The sequence below is a fragment of the Meles meles genome, chromosome 6 (genome assembly GCF_922984935.1).
Source record: "Meles meles chromosome 6, mMelMel3.1 paternal haplotype, whole genome shotgun sequence".
Taxonomy (NCBI): Eukaryota; Metazoa; Chordata; class Mammalia; order Carnivora; family Mustelidae; genus Meles; species Meles meles.
The window spans coordinates 47,951,427-47,971,018 of record NC_060071.1 but is presented as its reverse complement, the minus strand read 5'-3'; the positions used below and the strand labels follow the sequence as shown (position 1 = coordinate 47,971,018).

General features: G+C 35.5%; 1 protein-coding gene across 11 annotated transcripts in view; it reads left to right on the top strand.

Moving 5' to 3' along the window:
• Positions 1 to 19,592, top strand: part of HERC1 (HECT and RLD domain containing E3 ubiquitin protein ligase family member 1) — a 184,473-nt gene that overhangs the window by 94,172 nt on the left and 70,709 nt on the right. For 9 of the 11 annotated variants that reach the window (XM_046007752.1, XM_046007756.1, XM_046007759.1 and 6 more), the window contains 10 exons: positions 561 to 612; positions 4,198 to 4,263; positions 7,391 to 7,659; positions 10,849 to 11,064; positions 11,725 to 11,845; positions 12,291 to 12,528; positions 12,685 to 12,878; positions 15,892 to 16,047; positions 18,205 to 18,311; positions 18,829 to 18,939. In XM_046007752.1, coding sequence (XP_045863708.1) covers positions 561 to 612; positions 4,198 to 4,263; positions 7,391 to 7,659; positions 10,849 to 11,064; positions 11,725 to 11,845; positions 12,291 to 12,528; positions 12,685 to 12,878; positions 15,892 to 16,047; positions 18,205 to 18,311; positions 18,829 to 18,939 — 1,530 coding nt within the window. The remainder of the gene's footprint in view (positions 1 to 560; positions 613 to 4,197; positions 4,264 to 7,390; positions 7,660 to 10,848; positions 11,065 to 11,724; positions 11,846 to 12,290; positions 12,529 to 12,684; positions 12,879 to 15,891; positions 16,048 to 18,204; positions 18,312 to 18,828; positions 18,940 to 19,592) is intronic. The other 2 variants (XM_046007762.1, XM_046007761.1) reach the window with 1 other exon arrangement.

The window sequence follows — 19,592 nt, the reverse complement described above, 5'->3', positions numbered from 1 at the left end:
GAGATGTTTATATTTAACAGGCTTTTTAAAACATTTAAAAATCTTTCAAAATACTTCTAGGAGATTTAAGACTATGTTATTTTTCTGTTAGTGTAGATTCATCAGATCCTCTTTCTCTAAACACCTAGCCAACACTAGTGGGGCTCTTGAAAGACTATCAAGTGGGAATGGAGCAAGTAATAAGTTTTGAAAACCGAACTTTACTACAGGGGGCTTTAGATATCTAGAAGGTATTAATAAGGTCATAGTGTGTTCAGGAAATAAAAGACAAGGATTCCAAAGAAGAAAAGGTGACAACAAAGAAAAACTTGTGCTACTTTGCAGTGTTTGTTAGTGTATACCTTGACTTTGTGTTTTAGTATCTCAGAATTGCACCTGGGCTTTCTTAGAGCTGTTTTCTGTGGGATTTTAGAGACTTTGTATTGTTAGTCTTACTTGACTTGTGAATAAGTAGCACATTGCTATAATTATATATATATTTTTGCTCTAATACTGTATTAAATCTTAATTTTCAAACACTTTTAACAACTAAATTTTATCATTTATTTTTAACTTAATAGAGTGGAAGACGAAATGTTGATTTGGATTTGGCATCTTCTCATAGAAAGAGAGGTAACTATTAAGATATTAAAAATCCGGTTAAATAAGTAGCTGTTATTATATCTGATGCATTTAGATATGATTGTCATTGAAGCATTATTGCAGAAACAGATATACAAACATCTTATTGGAAGACTTAAAAGGAAGATCATTTTCTTTAAAATCTAGAAATGTCTAGGATTTGTTCTGTTTCTCATTTGTCATGTGTTTGACTTTGTAAAAAGTCCCATGGAACTCCAGAAGTAATGCTTTACATTTTAGGGGGTTATGGACATGATTTGCCATGTTTTAGTTCACTGGTATAGTTGCCATAGTTTGAAAGGTGTTTCAGGGAGAGCTCTTCTCCATTAACCCTCCCACATACCCATATATGGTATAAACTTTCAGAAAGTTTCCACTTTCTTTCCCCCTTTCTCTTTGCCTCTTAAGATGAAGCATGTAAAGTATGAACTTAGGATTTCTAGGCAGAAATTTTTCCATGAGGAAGTTTTAGAATGTCATCAAGAGTTAAGCTTGTTTGTTAGAAGCTCTACCTTAGTGAATAATGTAGGTTACTCTTGGTTATATATACAGATGTATGGAAAGGACAGCAGTTTCAGAGAATCTAAATTCAGGGATAACTAAAAACTCTCCAAGTATTGTTCTCTATTACCTGGCACTCTTATTAAACCCATTTATACTGTGGTTGTGAAAATAGATGTTCAGAGTTGGCACTAGTGGCAATTTTTTAAAAGCCTGTGGGAAAAATTTTTTCTTATGATATTAAGTCTTCCATACTTCAAAAGGAAACTCTTTCTTCATAGCTTCCTTGGCAGGATGTTAGGTTTCCCCTCCACAGGAAAAAATCTGAGAAATGAAGGGAAAACTGAGGAATGAGAAGAAACACACTCACAGTTTTTTCATTTTTGAGCTTATAACTTAGAAGAAAAAATGTTGGTACTTCTATAGGATAAAATATGACAATATTTTGTCCTATAATTAGAGTACAGAGAATGACTTTTCTGAAATATTAGGACTTAACGACTGGAACTGGTGCTTTCTTTATTGGAAAGTCTTTGGAGACTGTAACATATCTGTTGGGTTATAACATAGCTGCTGGGCTTCTAAAAAAAATTATAAGGTGTTTATATATGAAAAAAATGTTTAATATAATGTATAGCATGTACTTTATTATTTTCTAATTCTTTAAAAATTGGCTGTTCATGTGCCATGGTTAGCCAGAGAAATCTTTTCCTTAACCACTTACTTGACTTAGGAATTAAATTTTTGGTTAGCTCAGGTGAGCCCTGTTGCTAAAATTTCTGTAATGTTAATGAATGCATGTCATTTGGTGCTAGAGAGATGTTTCCAAACTTAACCAAGTAGCATAAGGGATCTAGTCTACAGTTTAAGAGCTTCCTACTATAGTAATTATATTTATATGTGGTAATCCATTAGTTAAAATTTTCTTTTCTCTCAAAATCTTATCTTGTTTATGGAAATACAAATTCATATGGAAATGTAAATTTGTATGGAAATACAAATGTGAGATTTAGTCTACATTATCCATGACAGCAAAGTAATGTTTAGAATAAAACAGAAAGTGGTATCTTTATCTTTGAATTAAGCATACCCTAGAATTCAAGTGTAAATTACTTAGGAGGAATTACTGTGACACTTCAGAATTACTGTCCTAGAGTTGTTACCTATTCAGGTTTTAAAACTATTATCCTGTAAGTCGATCTAGAGTTTCTGTAGTTTTAGATCTAAATAGATACAAATGAACCAAGCCACTAATCCAAATTTTGTTTGTGGCTAAACTACCTTTTCCATAAAGCTCAAGGTAGTACCAAAATCTATTAACCTGTTGGAATTTAACTTTGTTTTGTTGAAAACAGAAAAGCAAATATAGGGCCTCATGGGAAAAGTTTTTATTTTTAATTATCACTTAGGAAATTATAATAGGGAGGCAAACTAGTTATAAAAGTTTTCATGATATCACTTAATATGGTACCAATTTATCTTAGTAATCATTACATTTTAATGTTCTCAGAGGAAAAAGTCTGCTGCTAATGACTTTGTTCCTAGGAATAGGTGACTAGAAAGTAGAAGTACTATTTTAGGAAGGGCAGCAAAAATAAGTAGGTTTCAATCTCATGAATCTTGGAGCTTGTGGATTAAACAATGAAAATGTACACTTAATAGTTTTATTATGGATTACCTTCTTTAAAAGAAACAAACTTGAAAATACATTTAGGAGAATATATTTTGAAAGGAATTTTTAAAGATCATGTGTATTTAGTAACTACCTTCTGACAATGGTGGTTTTTTTGTTTTGCTCTTAAATAATGGTAAAATAAGCTACCCTGTTTTTTCCTTATTTATTGCCAATATGGGCCAGATGCCATAAGCCTTAGTATGCCTATTTTCAGTTGGGCAAGTGAACCTACCAAGTCTGAGAACTGTTTGGGGCCATTTAGGTGTTCTGATTGTAACGTGAGCAACGAAGGCCAAACAGCTGTCCAGCTAAGTGAGACTTCTGCACACTTGTTTACCTTTCCAATATTTTGAAGAGGAAATGTAAACTTTTTCCTCACACAGCTTTTGTAATAAATAGTCTAAGTGGTCCTGAGTTATTAAAAATCTAATAAAAATTAGAGATAAGTGTCTAATTATGTCCCATTTACTGAAATTAAATGGATGTATCAATAACAGTTAATGGTTGTATACACATTTCACCTGCCCTTATGGTGCTTCCAAAGACTGCTCCTTGGGAGTTCCTAGTCCCTGTAATTTCAGTATTTGATTGGACGAGGATTCATGCTGTTAAGCCATGATTGCTTCTTCTTCCTTTACTCCAGTGCATGTTTCACAGTTGGTCCAAGTAAGTGCATATAGGAAGTAGAGCAAAGTGAGCAAATAAATTTAGCTCCTTCAACTTGCTCAGCTCTTAAAGACATGCAAGCTAAATTCTAAAACCAAAAAAAGTTGCAAAATACTTTAAAAAGACATAAGTGAACCATATTTCTGCTTAGCACCTCAGAGGTAATATGACATTTGCATTCTTTAAAACCTGTAAACTGCTTAAATATGCCAGTCATTGTTCTAATGACTTAAAACATATTAACAGATTTAATTCTTACAGCAGCTTGTCAAAATTTTTGACAAAGCCTGTTACATGTGTTGGTATTTTGGTACTTAGATAAATATGGTAAAGACTTGCAGTAGTTGTGTAGAACTAAGCTCATCCTTCACTGAAAGATACTTTTCTGCAGATACTTAACTTTAGTTTTAGTAGTTAAGCTGAAGCTGATGCACTGAAAAATGGTGGGAATACCAAAGCAACAATTAAGAAGCAACATCAGAGATCTTCTTAATTAAAATATCATATTGTTGGATTTTTTTTTATTCCCTGGGTCTTTAAATAAAGTGTTAGGGTTTTACAGCTATGATAATACTGGAAACATTTATCAGCATGTGTGTTTCGTGGTATAACATGTATGGGTGAAATGCTGTTGTAACTATGCATTTCAAATTAGATTATATAAAGAAGAGTAAATGTAAATGTTGTCTCCTGTATCAAATTTCTCCTTTTGTCTTCTGATTCTTGTGTGGTAGTGTATTTACTCCTTTTTGGCCAGTTGAGCCCCAGAAAAAAGAAGAGCTTCAAGCAAGTACATGATGGCATGTTTAATTTTTTTCCCCTTTTGGCTTGCCTACATATTTTATGGTTTATAAAGTATGTATTGCAGCTCTGCCATGTTCATTTTGAAACTTCCATTTAAGAACTAAAGTTGTAAGGACAAGTAAACAATCTCAAAATTTTCTTAGACTTTATATTTTCTTTTTATAGTAGATGAGTCTGAATTAATACTAAGTAGGAACTGGACTTAGTCACATACTCTGTAGAAGATTTTGTTGTACTTTTCAGACACAGTATTTCCTGTATTCATATTAAACAATATCGAACAAACCAAAGTTATCAGGTTGTTAGAATATTTTTTAAAGATTAAGAGTTCTGTCATCTCATTTCCATAATGTAAGGTTTTGTTTTAAAATGTTTTTTATGTCACCCTAAGTATTTGGGTTACAGTTATTTTATTTATGTATCCTAATGCTTTCATTTGTATTTTTCTTGTTCTTTCTTTTAGTCATACGAAGTTTTGTTTGGGTCTAATACCTAATAAGTTGCGTCTTTTTCATTGGCGTCATCAATGAGCCAAATTTGGTCTGCTACCTTTTTTTGTGAATAAAGTTTTGTTGGAACACAGCCACACAGTCATTTGTTTATATATTGTCTAGGGCCACTTTCTTATGATAGCAGCAAAGCTGATTGTAGCACAGACCTTTATGACCCACAAAAACCCAAGATATTTACTGTCTGACTCTTCATACAAAAACTTCAGTCCCTGCTTTAATTTGCAGGGAGGGTTTGAATGGGTTGCCCACCCATTCCTAGAACATTTTGGGATATACTAAATAAATTCACTCTTTATATATTCTTCATAGTTGAACCTTTGTGTAGGTAGGCAGGTGACATTTCCATGGACTAGTGACTCGTAATGTTGACTAATAACAGGAATATGTAAGATCACATCCTTCCTGTAAAATTAAGAAATTCATGTTATTAATTTAACAGATCGATTTTTTTGTGTCTCTGTTTCCTCAGTTGGAAATTGAGGATTACATAATCTTTAAGAGCTCTTTTACTTCTGTGGTTCTAACACTAGCTCATGGCATATTTTATTTTCATTTTGAAAAGTAATTTGTGAGTATTGGAAAACAGAACTTTTTATTCTGAGATTTTATTATTGAACAAAGAAGTTCAATGCAGAGAGCCAGAAATTATCATTTGTAAGTTCAGGCTATATCCAGATTCTGAATTTGAGGTACCTAAGGACATGGAAAATGATTCTTTCTTTCTTTTTTTTTTTATTAGGTTCTGCTTTATTCTTTAAATATCATTTTTAATTTAATACGTTATCCATCCTAGACATTATTCTTTGGATTTTTTTTACTCTTTTCTATTTTATGTGAAAAAATACTCAGCTATACAATTTGGGGAATTTTTCAGTTTGATTGTTTTTCCATGCTCAGTAAAACTGAAAACTCAGCATTTTTTTAATCTTAAGAATTCTTGCTGAAACATGGGAGGCAGATTAACCATGTATTTGTTGTCATTTTAAATTATTCTAGTAGAATGCTTATAAATTATTTCAGTTACTTTATAATATTAGCTGAATTTCTACATCTTATTTTGAAGTCCTGGGGTTTTACTGACATCGGTGTAGTAATTCAGAAAAAAGTTAGGCAGTCAGTATTTTATTAATTTGTTTCTCTGTGGGTGTTAGTGTTTAAATAGTTCTCTTCCCAATTCTTTTTCATCTTGTTACACAACAAATATAATTTTTAGAGTGCATATTTTATTGGGTACTTAAGATGCATTCCTAAAAGAGAAATTTGGTATATTCACATGATAGAACATTATATAGCACTCAGACAAATGAACTATGGCTACATGCAATAATGTGAATGAATATTGGCAGTATTATGTTGATGGAAGAGAGTATGCCCAAAAAGAGTACATAAAATGCTATTTTTTTATAAACTCAAAACCCACTAAAACTGAACATTCTTTGTCCTGGGAATGAATGCATATAAGATAAAACAATATTTAGTATTAATAAAAGCAAAGGAATGATAAACCCAGCTTAGGGATAATGACAGCCTTAGCTAGGAGGAGATAGGGAGAGATGGGTTGGAGGAGGAGCAGATAGGCAGTTGTAAGTTATTACCAATTTTCTAGTTCTTGTGTTCATGTTTATTATAAATAAATACAGAAGCAGGCCATTTTGGACCAATGATGAGAGTATATCATGAGCCAAGGATTATGATTAATCTAATTCATATACCTGAGATAAATTAAATTAAAGAAGACAAGGCTTATAAGAACGGGACATTTATATATTTATTTAAAGCTAATATTGTCATGTGACTTAGACAGTTGTTGAGTTAAAACATATTAACATATTTGTTGTCTTATGTTTTCACCTATTATAAGTCTAGAAAATGCCCACTGGCAAAACTAATGGTATTATATCTAGCAACTATTGTGACATCACTTGGTAATTTTAAATAGATACATTTTACAGTGAATCTCATATATTCTTGTCTGTGAAACTTCGCTTCCTCTATATAGGAGTTTCACAACCTGCAATAAATATGCATATGACACAGTGAAAGTGTTCCTTATATTAATGACACCCAAAGGGTGATGTTTGTGTCTCCTTTTTGTGTAAGTTTACTTGCCCTTCTATATTCATTTTTTGGTAATGTTTCATTGTAGATATGTAGACTTTTTGCTCAGTCTTAACTTTTTGCAATAATAATGTTAAATTAGATGAAGTCATATTACTGTTAGGTCTTACCAGCAGTGTCCCAAGTGTCTAGTTCTTTTTTGTTCATAGATGGTGGTCTGGTTTAATACTGCAGAGCATTTTAAGCTAAGCATTTTGAGAGCAGCTTCTACCTTTCTTTTTCTTGTGGCAGCGTGTTGCTAAAGCGCTTAAAGAGACACTGATACATCAAACAGGGCTTTCCCTTTATTTTCTTACATTGCTCTACTTTTTGTTTGTTTTTTGTTTTTTTACCAAAGCATTTTGCTCAAATTCACTTAATGCATGCATGTATTCAAACATGAGTGTCCATTTCTCACCAGTTGGTATGGTAGCAGCACTCAGCCCTCGTCTAGTTGCAGAATTTATGCTCTATTTGGTTGTCATTGATACATGTTTGTTCTGTTTGTATGTAGGTCCTTTGCACAGTCAGTTGGAATCCCTGAGTGACTCTTGGGCTCGCTTGAAACATAGCAGAGACTGGTTATGCAACTCCTCTTACTCCTTTGAGTCTGATTTTGATCTGACCAAGTCTTTGGGAGTTCACACTTTGATTGAAAATGTTGTAAGCTTTGTGAGTGGAGATGTGGGGAATGCCCCAGGTTTTAAGGAACCAGAAGAAAGTATGTCTACAAGTCCCCAAGCCTCCATCATTGCAATGGAACAGCAGCAGTTAAGGGCAGAAGTAAGTCTTTGATATTTATTCCTCATGAGGCACTACAGAAACTTAAATCACTGAAAGCACAATAGTAGGAAAATCTTTTCCTTCTTTTCTACTCCTTCCTTCTCCCTTTCCTCCACCTGAACTTTTTAATGTCACTCTCATAACTAAAACAGCGTAATATTTTGTTTGAAGCGGACAAAGTTCATTTTTTATTGCCATCTCTTAGAACAAGATACTTTAATCATAAGTCTTTCCTTGTCTCCTAGAAACCAGGGTGAGACTGGCTGGTGAGCATATAGATATGGTTCTTAGAGCCTCAGTTTTGACCCATTTGTTTCCATTTAAAAAAGGCTATATTGCAGATGACTTCATAGAGACATGCTAAAATCCATACTTTAAAACGACGTTTCAAATGATGTCATTAACAAAGTTATGTGAAAAAAAGGTCAGATAGTTGTATCAGAGTTACCTCTTGGGTTATTAAAATAGTGTATGAATGTTGCTAATCATTGCTTGCTGCTTTTCTACTTGATGTTAACATTGGGAGACACAAAGTTACTTTTGTAGTTTGTAAGAGCTTTTCTCTATTTTAGCAATGTTTGATAAATAAACGTGTACTCGGAAATGAAAAATATCTCCAATATATTAATATAAAGTTAAGCATCTTTTCTTTTATTATTATACAGAAATAAATGGCATGTTTGTTATTAAATTATTTTGAAAAACATAAATAAATAAAAAGGGCTAGATTAGAACCCTAGAGTAATAATGATGAATGCTAAAGTTAGTGAGCAAAACTTTAAGGAGACATAAGATGACTTCATAGCCTCAAAGTATCTCCCTCAAAGTATTTATTAATTATTCTGGTTTTAACATATATACAAATTCCTTTTTTTTTTTTTTTTAAAGATTTTATTTATTTGAGAGAGAGCGGGCACACATGAGCATGGGGGACGGGCAAAAGGAGAGGGAGAAGCAGACTTCCTGCTGAGCAGGGAGCCAGATGTGGGGCTCCATCCCAGGACCCTGAGGTCATGACCTGAGTCACCCAGACACCCTTGTACACAAATTCTTTAATACTCTTCCTTCCAGGAGGTAAAGCTTAATTCCTCCTTTTTCTCTGGGTAAGCTGGACTTAGGAACTCACGGCTTACAGAGTATAAAAAGGGAAAAAAATGAGTAATTTTACATTGCGGAAACCTGGCAGACATGTTAGCCAAGTGATCAAGATTAACATCATTAATAATAAGTTACGGTGCTACCATTCATCTCTGAAAATAATGTGATGAGGACTTATGGTATTTTCCCCCAAATCCATAACTCTAGTCCAGTCATGAGAAAACACTGGGCAAACCCAAACTGAGGGACATTCTATAAAATACATGAACAGCTCTTCCAAAAGAAAGATGGAAACTGTCACAGACTAAAGGAGACTAAGGAAACATGACAGTTAAATGCAACAAGCTTTCTGGCATTAGATCGTGGAACAGAAGAGGGACATTATGGGAAAACTGGTGAAATCCAAATAAAGTCTATGGCTTCGTTATAGTGTTGTACCAGTGTTTATTTCATAGTTTTAATAAGTGTACCATAGTTACCTAAGATGATAACATTAGCAAAAGGTAGGAGAATGGCATACAGGATACAGGCATACATATGTACCATCTTTCAACTCTTCTGTACATTATTAGGTGTACAGTTATTTTAAAATAAAAATTTTATTATAAAAAAAAGAGTAGGCTGGTTGGCCGAAGTGGTGGGTATTGTCTTCCTAGGGAAGATAGAGCCCAATGTTCAGGAAAATCACAGAGAAACCTTTCAGAAATAACTTTTTCTAATTCTCGAATTAAACAGTATTCATTCTGTACTACTTTATTATAAGTGAAAGAAGCAATAATCATAGTACCTTATGGTTTTGAAACCTTCACATATTTATTCTCAATGAACATCAAAATAGCTATGTGAGTAGGTTAAAGTACTAGAATATTAACCTCTTTTTTTTTTTTTAATAAAGATTTTATTTACTTGACAGAGACAGTGAGAGAGGGAACACAAGCTGGGGGACTGGGAGAGGTGAAAAGTAGGCTCGCCACTGAGCAGGGAGCCTGATGCAGGACTCAATTCCAGGACCCTGGGATCATGACCTGAGCCGAAGGCAGATGGTTAACTACTGACACCCAGGTGCCCCAGTGTTAGCCTCTTTTGACACATAAAGAAACAGACTCAGGAAGTTAAATGACTCTTCCAAGGTCAACAGAGTAAAGAGTCTGGCCTTGAAATTATGTCTCTCTCTCCTTTTTTTTTTTTTTTTTAAAGATTTTATTTATTTATTTGAGAGAGAGAATGAGCATGAGAAGTGGGAGGGTCAGAGGGAGAAGCAAACTCCCTGCCAAGCAGGGAGCCCGATATGGGACTCGATCCCGGGACTCCAGGATCATGACCTGAGCTGAAGGCAGTTGCTTAAACAACTGAGCCACCCAGGTGTCCCAAAATTAGGTCTCTTATACCCAAATTTATTTTCCCCATTGTCCTGTGTAGCCTCTTTTTTTTTTCCCCATTTTATTTATTTTTTCAGCGTAACAGTATTCATTTTTTTTTTTAAAGATTTATTTATTTGACAGGTAGAGATTACAAGTAGGCAGAGAGGCAGGCAGAGAGAGAGAGGAGGAAGCAGGCTCCCAGCTAAGCAGAGAGCCCGATGCGGGGCTCAATCCCAGGACCCTGGGATCATGACCGGAGCTGAAGGCAGAGGCTTTAACCCGCTGAGCCACCCAGGCGCCCCCTATGTAGCCTCTTTTTTTTTTTTTTTTAATATTTTTTTATTTATTTGACAGAGAGAAATCACAACTAGGCAGAGAGGCAGGCAGAGAGAGAGGAGGAAGCAGGCTCCCCGCAGAGCAGAAAGCCCCATGTGGGGCTCGATCCCAGGACCCTGGGATCATGACCTGAGCCGAAGGCAGAGGCTTTAACCCACTGAGCCACCCAGGTGCCCCTGTGTAGCCTCTTTTATACTGAAGTATGCTTAGTAGAGTTTTTAGAAATATTCTGATTTTTAAAAGTCTTAATAATAGAATAAATGTTTAATAGAATGGATTTCTAAGAACTGTCAGAGCTTTCTGTGTGCTAAGTAATATATTATCTGTGTTGGAATTCCTTTATGTTTCAGTTCAGTGAAGGACTCTAAAATATATTTATTTTACTTTTCTCAAGCTTCGTTTAGAAGCACTTCACCAGATCCTCGTTCTGTTGTCTGGGATGGAGGAAAAAGGTAGCATCTCTCTGGCAGGAAGCAGGTCAAGCTCAGGCTTCCAGTCATCCACACTGCTCACGTCTGTGAGGCTACAGTTTTTAGCAGGATGTTTTGGTTTAGGCACTGTGGGACATGCAGGAGCCAAAGGAGAGAGTGGCCGATTGCATCACTATCAGGTGGGTGATGGATCTGTTGTGTGAGGATGACACCTTGCAGACATTCAGATTATATATATATATATATATTTTTTTTTTTTAAACAAAATCAGTTTAATAATGCTAAATGTTCTGGTGTTTAAGATTGAGGTTTAAAAGTATAAAGATTTTTAAATGATTCTTAAAGATAACTCATTGTTTTAGTTTCCTGAGTAGTAATAGTTGTATATTTGGGATCAGGTGGGCCATTTTTACTATTGTTCTTTCAGATTCTTTGCTGGCTCAGTTTTCTTAACCCTTAGTCAAATTGGGTAGAGATAGCTCTAATTTGGGATAGGGATTGGTGTTTGCGAGGATGGATTTCAAGAATTTACATTTACACTTGATCACTTTACCTAGTTTCTCTGATGGCTTCAAAAAATTTTCTTAAGTGTTGTTTCTATGTCTTCCATATTTGAGAATAAAATTGCTTTGTGGGAAAGGAGAAAGAGTATATAGAATCAAGAATTGTCAAGCATTTAAATTATAAGCTTATTATAAAACTTTTATATACTGAAATATATGGAATAATTAAAAATCACCATAGGGCTTTATCATAGAGTGGGATAAAATGCTATTACTTTTATTTGGATAGGTGTTATTGTTACTAATAGAAAAAGTAAATTTTTATATATAATTCAGGATGGGATCAGAGCAGCTAAAAGAAATATTCAGATTGAAATCCAGGTGGCCGTGCATAAGATTTATCAACAATTGTCTGCTACCCTAGAGAGAGCTCTGCAAGCAAACAAGCATCACATTGGTGAGTAACTGGTCCGGCAAATGTAAGATGCCAGTTATGTTTGATACTAGATACTTTAGGTATTCTGTATCTTGTTTTAACATTAGTAGGTCAATTTATAGGTGGAGAATAAATATTTGAAAATGTAATAGTGGGGGCGCCTGGGTGGCTCAGTGGGTTAAGCTGCTGCCTTCGGCTCAGGTCATGATCTCAGGTCCTGGGATCGAGTCCCGCATCCGGCTCTCTGCTCAGCAGGGAGCCTGCTTCCCTTTCTCTCTCTCTGCCTGCCTCTCTATCTACCTGTGATCTCTCTCTGTCAAATAAATAAATAAAATCTTTAAAAAAAAAAAAAAAAGAAAATGTAATAGTGTTCCATATTACTATTTATATTTTGGAATATGATTATTTTAGTAAATGCTTTGCTTACTTCAAAGAAAATTCTCTGTTGTCTTTCTATCTTTTCTAGAAGCCCAGCAACGTCTCCTGTTGGTTACAGTTTTTGCCCTGAGTGTTCACTATCAACCAGTGGATGTTTCTTTGGCAATTTCCACGGGTCTGCTGAATGTATTGTCGCAGTTATGTGGCACAGACACCATGCTAGGACAGCCTCTGCAGTTGTTGCCAAAGATGGGTGTTTCCCAGCTTAGCACAGCTTTAAAGGTGGCTAGTACAAGATTGCTCCAGATTCTGGCCATCACTACAGGGTGAGCATTATTAGATGCCTTGGTGGGAGCTATATAGGACCCAGTCTTTTCACATTTTAGTAATTTCCATTTCCCCCGATCTCCTTTATGTGTTCGATCACAAACAATTGCCCAACTGTGTTATTACCACTGTTCTTTTCCTGTTGCTTCATGTAGGACTTACGCTGATAAACTGAGCCCCAAAGTAGTTCAGTCCTTGTTGGACCTACTTTGTAGTCAGTTGAAGAATTTGTTATCCCAAGCTGGTGTACTACTTATGGCCTCTTTTGGAGAAGGGGAAGGAGGAGAGGGTGAAGAAGAAGGAAAAAAAGTTGACTCCAGTGGAGAAACTGAAAAGAAGGACTTCAGAGGTATCATAAACTCTTTTCTGTGTCATCATTCACAAGCATTTATTGAGTCCTTTTTGTGTAAATATCATTAGAATCTAGACTTCTTTCTGTTGTGAGATGTGAAGGAATTTTTTTGAAAGAATTTTTATTCACTCATTTATAAACCCCTTTTCTCTCCAAATATGTATGATTTAAATGAGCTTCTGACCAAACCTCCTCTCCTTGGAGTCTGTTAACCTTGATGCAGTGACCATACTGCTTCCTCTTTAGATTCAACGTCTCCTTGGCTGTCCTGGGTCTGGAATGTAGAGGTTCCAGGTGACTCTCCCAGGTTATGTTTTCTTAGCATTTGATCTTGATAGTACATCTTTAATCATAGTCTTGGCTTAAGTGTTTCCCCAGGACCAAGGTTTTCATATTTGGGAACTAGGTTAGAATTAGAGTAGCTGAACTTCTTGCTAGGCCGTTATATTTCCTGGTCACTTCTTATTTTTAAATGTTATATATTTCATTGCTATAATATGACCATCTGATCATAGCTTTAAAAAACTATAGTGAACATTGTAAAACAGCAGAAGTGCTACCTTTGTCTGCTACAAATTAAGGAATAAAAGTTTAAAATTGGTCATTTATTTTAAATGTTTTTGCAAAACTACCCTGTCTTACAATCATAATAAACTCTCTGTTAAAATCCTCTTTGTTAAAATCCGTTAATAATAATGAAATTAGATGAATTAATATTAAAATAATATTGTATAGATAGATGAGTGGATAGAGGAAATATCCTGTGGGTACAAAAATGATAAAACATTGTCTCTGCTCTCAGGAATCTTCTAGGATAATGAGAGAGGCAGACGTGCCTCTAATAACAGTGTAATATAAGAGTCTCAGAAGAAAGAGCTAAATTTCTTAAGTGAGAGTCCAGGAGGATGTCCGAGTGTGATTAAGGACCAGTTTTTGGTTTCAGAGGCTACACCTGTGGCAGATCACTTCTCCCTCTTCACAGAGAGAGACTCACAAGGGGTAAAATAAACATAAGCTTTTAATGCCACCTCCTGTTTTCCTGAGATCCAGTGAGGAATACAAGGTGGTTAAGGTAATAGTTTCTCACCATTCTCTGCTGAATACCATACATATGGACAGCAAGGAGGGCATAATACTATTACTTCTCAACCTGTAGGTCCCCAGGAAAACTGGGCCCTTCCATATCCAGTAAAGAAAGAAAGTTCTTCTGTGAGTGAATCTCGGCAGGTGTAACAGTAGGCTGAATCCACACCCATTCGTCTCAGGTCATCCTGGAGAGAATGCTGTTGTCCTCTCTCTCTTCGTGGGGATGGCTGGGAGGGAGACTGATTCTGGTCACACATAGTGGCCATCTTTCAATAACCCCACAAACCATCTAAAATACTTCACCAAAAATAAGGTGTGCCTTTCATTTCAAACATAGTATTGATATTGAAACAAACGGAATCACCACGGTATATCACCCAGCTTTATATTATATAATTATTATAATTAATACACAATAATATATAATATGTAAATATAGATATATAAAATATATTTATTTTAAATATATTTATTTACTATATAACATATATATAGTATAGTATAATATATATTATACATAATGTATATTATATATAATTAATATATTTATAATATATAAAATATATTTATATTTAAATATATTATATAAAATAAATATAATATAAATATATATAATTATATAACTGAAGGTCTCCAGACTTCAGTTAATTTAATTAATTTAGTGTCTTGTTACAGAGGTACTTCTTAGGAGTGAGGTTGGGGTGTAGAATGGAGGGCTCATAGAAGACATTTTCCCAAGGATCTCTACCCAGAGAGAAGTTCACATCAAAGAGGTAGCTTTTTAAACTGGATTTTGGAGGAATGTATACAAACAGGTTGGAGTGATATGTGGGTATCTAGGGAAGGCTAATAATTTTATATTCTTCAAATTGATATAAAAATATTTGTTTCTTAGCTTTTAAGCAAAGAAGAGTTAGAGTACAAGGTAGAGAAAGTGTAGCAAAGGAGTATAGTGGTCTCCAATTGTTGCCAGTATTCTAGTTCTGTCATAGACGTGCACACCCATCTTCGCAGAACAGAAGTCCTCCAGCCTCAGAATGCACAGGGTGGAGGGAAACTGTGAGGGGGGATGAGAGAGAATCTGGTACTAATGCTGCTGGAAAAACTGGGAAGATTGGTTAGGGCACGTTTGTATGAAAGCTCTTTAGATACATGGAGTTAGTGCTCAGTCAGATCAGACTCAGCCCTAGAAATTTGTTTCTTTGTAGAACCTGAAAGCACAAAGTGTTTTTTAGAGATGTGATTCTTAATTTGATTGGGCTGGGAGAGATCATGGACTTTTTGAAAATGTGATCCAAGTTGTGAACTTTTACTAATCAGATACACAATTTTCATGCAACTTTAAGGGGGTTCACAGACAAGTTCCTTCAGATTCTAGCTGGTAAAACTCTGGACTTGCATAGAACTCTGTTGTTTTTCAGAATAGCAGTTTAAAAAAATGTGCAAAACCAAATACACATACTTTATTCTAGCAACCTCACTGTTGTACACAAATGTAAGAAATGTTTTAAGCTTGGCATTATTTTCTGACCTTTCCTCATTCTGTCTTTTAAGTTTTAAAAATTCAACAGTGGGGCGCCTGGGTGTCTCATTTGGTTTAGCGTCTGCCTTCAGCTGAGGTCATCATCCCAGTGTTTTGGGATTAAGACCCGTGTCAGGGCTCCCTGCTCAGTGGGGAGCCTGGTTCTCCCCCTCCCTCTGCTGCTCCCCTTGCTTGTGCTGTCTCTCACTCTCTCTCTCTCCTGCTCTGTCAAATAGATAGATAAAATCTTAAATAATAAAATAAATAAAAATTCAGCAGCTAATTGACAACTTAAATTTTGAGTTAAGTTTGGGCTTCCTGCATTTAATATAAGTTACTTGATATACAGCATTTTTCTGTTGATTTTTGATTGTAACGTAATCTTGTTTCTTCCCTCTTCAGCTGCTCTTAGGAAACAACATGCAGCCGAACTGCACCTGGGGGATTTTTTAGTTTTTCTTCGCAGAGTTGTATCTTCAAAAGCAATTCAATCAAAAATGGCCTCCCCAAAATGGACAGAAGTGCTTCTAAATATAGCATCTCAGAAATGTTCTTCAGGTATATGACCTTTTGCCTTGTATTAGAGTATTTTTATACGTCACATGTGTTTTATTCAGAGAGCGCTGGACTTGAACAACCTTGGATATTTAACCTTTATTTCACAACTTTTATTTTTCTGAATACTTATTCGATCAAAAGGAAAATGTAATTTCAGAAGTAAAAATTGATAGGAAGTTTTTTAAAATTTAATTTAATTTTTTTTTCAGTGTTCCAAAATTCATTGTGCACCATACCAGTTCTCCATGCAGTACGTGCCCTCCTTAATACCCACCACCAGGCTCACTGCCCCCCCAAAACCCTCAGTTTGTTTCTCAGAGTCCACAGTCTCTCATGGTTTGTCTCCCCCTCCAATTTCCCCCAACTCACTTCTCCCCTCCATCTCCCAATGTCCTCCATGTTATTCCTTATGCTCCACAAGCAAGTGAAACCATATGATAATTGACTCTCTTTGCTTGACTTATTTCACTTACTTCACTCAGCATATAATCTCCTCCAGTCCCATCCATGTTGATACAAAAGTTGGGTATTCATCCTTTCTGATGGAGGCATAATACTCCATTGTATATATGAACCATGTCTTCTTTATCCATTCATCCATTTTAATAGAAAGTAGCACCAGACTAGATTATGGATTTAACCTAAAGAACTTGATGCTATTTGTTTGGATTATCATAATAAAAATAAGCAGAGAATATCTTACTTAAAAATGATAATTTGGCACAGATTTTGACATCACTTCTTGATTATCAAAATGCAGATCTCCTTTGTCCATTCATAATATGATTTCTGTTGTCTTTTTTTTTTTTTTAAAGATTGTATTTATTTATTTGACAGACAGATCACAAGTAGGGAGAGAGGCAGGCAGAGAGAGAGGAGGAAGCAGGCTCCCTGCTGAGCAGAGAGCTCGATGCGGGGCTTGATCCCAGAACTCTGGGATACAGAGTCCTTTCCTAGTCTTTTTTTTTTATTGTGGTAAAATATACATAAAATTTACAGTGATAAGATATAAAAATTTACAGTTTTAGCTATTTAAGCATACAGTTAAATGATATTCAGTACATTCATAGTGTTATTCAACCATCCATATGTTCCATTTCCAGAATTTTTTCATTAAACCCCAGTCTTTCTTAAATGTGCCTTAACATCATTTAATCTTCTATGGTACATGTTATTTTATATGTATGCATTCTCAATATACTTTCCTAGTTTTTCTTAACTAGTATAATTTAGAACAGCTTTTTCCCCCCTCATTTAATAAGGTGAGGCTTTTATTGATTAACGTCTTAGAGCATGAAGGAAGAAATGGAGATATTCATTTATTTTTAACTGGTTTTGTTGTGGTAGAAGGTATTTAAAAAACTGTCATTATTCTGCCTCTACCTTTACTTACTTTAGAAAAGTACGAACCGCTTACTTCCCATTAATTCTCACAATTTCTGGGAGCAGTCAGGGCATGGATGGAGAAGAAGCCAAGAAAGGGTATGATAAGCCTGAGCTTTAGAGATTAACAGACCTATTTTAAGTTCTACCTCTGCTGAGCTGTGGTCCCCTTATTTCACTTCTCTCAGCCTTGGTTTCCTCATCAGTAAAACGGGGGTTTGTGAAGATCAACAGTTAATGTGTATGAAATGCATAACATAGTACCTGGCACAGTAGTTACTATAGTGCTACTCCCTTTATATATACATAACCCCCCCACCCCCACGCATGGGTGCTCTGTCTCTCTTGCTCTAAAAAAATAAGTCTTAAAAAAAAAAAGGGGGGTGATTGGATGGCACAGTTGGTTAAGTGTCCCATTCTTGGTTTTGGCTCAGTTCATGATCTCAGGGTTGTGAGATTGAGCCCCCCTGTTGGGCTCCACACTTAGTCTGCTTAAGATTGTTCCTTTCTTTCTCTCTTTGCCCCTTGACGCACGTGCCACCTCTCTCTCAAATAAATAAATCTTATATATGCATAAAAACTCGAGATATAAACATGAATATTCATGTACATTGGGAATGGGATGAGTCCAGAATTCTTGTGATAATAGGTTGAAGTGTAGTCCATTCCAACCATAAATGCTTATGAGCCTCAGATATTTTTATTCAAGAGGTTCATTTACATTTTGAATGTAAGTCACGCTGATAATAAGAATATGTTTTTCCCCCCTCCCAGGTATTCCTCTAGTTGGTAACCTAAGAACGAGGCTCCTTGCACTTCACGTCCTTGAGGCTGTGTTACCAGCTTGTGAATCTGGTGTAGAAGATGATCAAATGGCTCAGGTTCCTATTCTTTAAAGCTATTAGAAGATATTTTCACATGTGTAACATAATTCACCCAAAATCTAAATTATAGTCTCTCCAGTGGTAAATGTGTCATTTATTCAGTAGCAAAACTTTTGCTTCTGAGATTGCTTTATTATTTCATTTCCAAGCAAGGAGAAAGAAATTAAGCTTATGGGTATGAGGAGTGGGGATATAGTGAATATTTGGAAGGTCAGAAGGAAAGGAGAATCTGTGGAATTTCTTAGTAGGTTTGGGCTCTAGAGAGAGAGAAGTGTGTGAGGTTGTGTGGCCTTACCAGAGGTCCATATAGTGAGGAAACATGAGGGCGGTGGAACCCACTAGGAAGTGGGTTAATGATCCTCCTAAAAAGGATGTTTAAGTTACAACCACCCAGAGTAGCTTGGACATTAGTATAATCAAATTTCACATTTGACTTAATATTACAGTTACATGATTTATTTTTTCTAAAATTACCTTTTACAAATTATATCATTCTTTTTCCTTCAATAAATAGGTTGTTGAACGCCTCTTTTCCCTTCTCTCAGACTGCATGTGGGAGACACCCATTGCTCAGGCCAAACATGCTATTCAGATAAAGGAAAAAGAACAAGAAATAAAGTCACAGGTAAGTGATTCTTCCAAAAAGGTATTTTTAGACAGCACAAGTGACTGTCCTGTCTCCTGTCTCTGGACTCCTTCTGCTCTGAGGGATTTCGTTCTCTCAGTTATTCTGTATTCTCTCTGCACCTTCTCCTTCTCCAGTGGTTCCTTCTTCTCAGCTTACAAACATATCTCTTTCCTGCCCTCCCCCAAATCCTTTTTTTACCCATCTTCTCACTTGCCCTTCATTGCTAAGCTTCTCAGAAGAGTAATTTTATACATATTTATAAGCCACTCCTTAGTTCTCATTATTTCTTCAATTCGATTGTTGATCTTCCATCAGAACACCAAAATTAAATGACAAAAGTAAGTGCTAATTGCTAAATGTAGGATGCACTTGTCTACATCTTACTTGATCTCAGGAAACACTAGCCTTCTGTTGTTTTCAAAATACTGGCTTCTCCTACACATCCATTCCTCTGCCAATCCTTGGTTTCCTCTAGGGGCATTTCTTCTTTGGTGCCACATTCTCCTTCCCTCCATCCCAAACTCTGTTGCTTTTAAGTGTTCCAGTCTTACATTTTCCAGTAGTTTGGAATATACCTGGAACCATTTTCACCTATATGCAGTGCCTTCTAAACTTAAATGCCAATCCAGGTGTCTCCCCATCAAACTTTT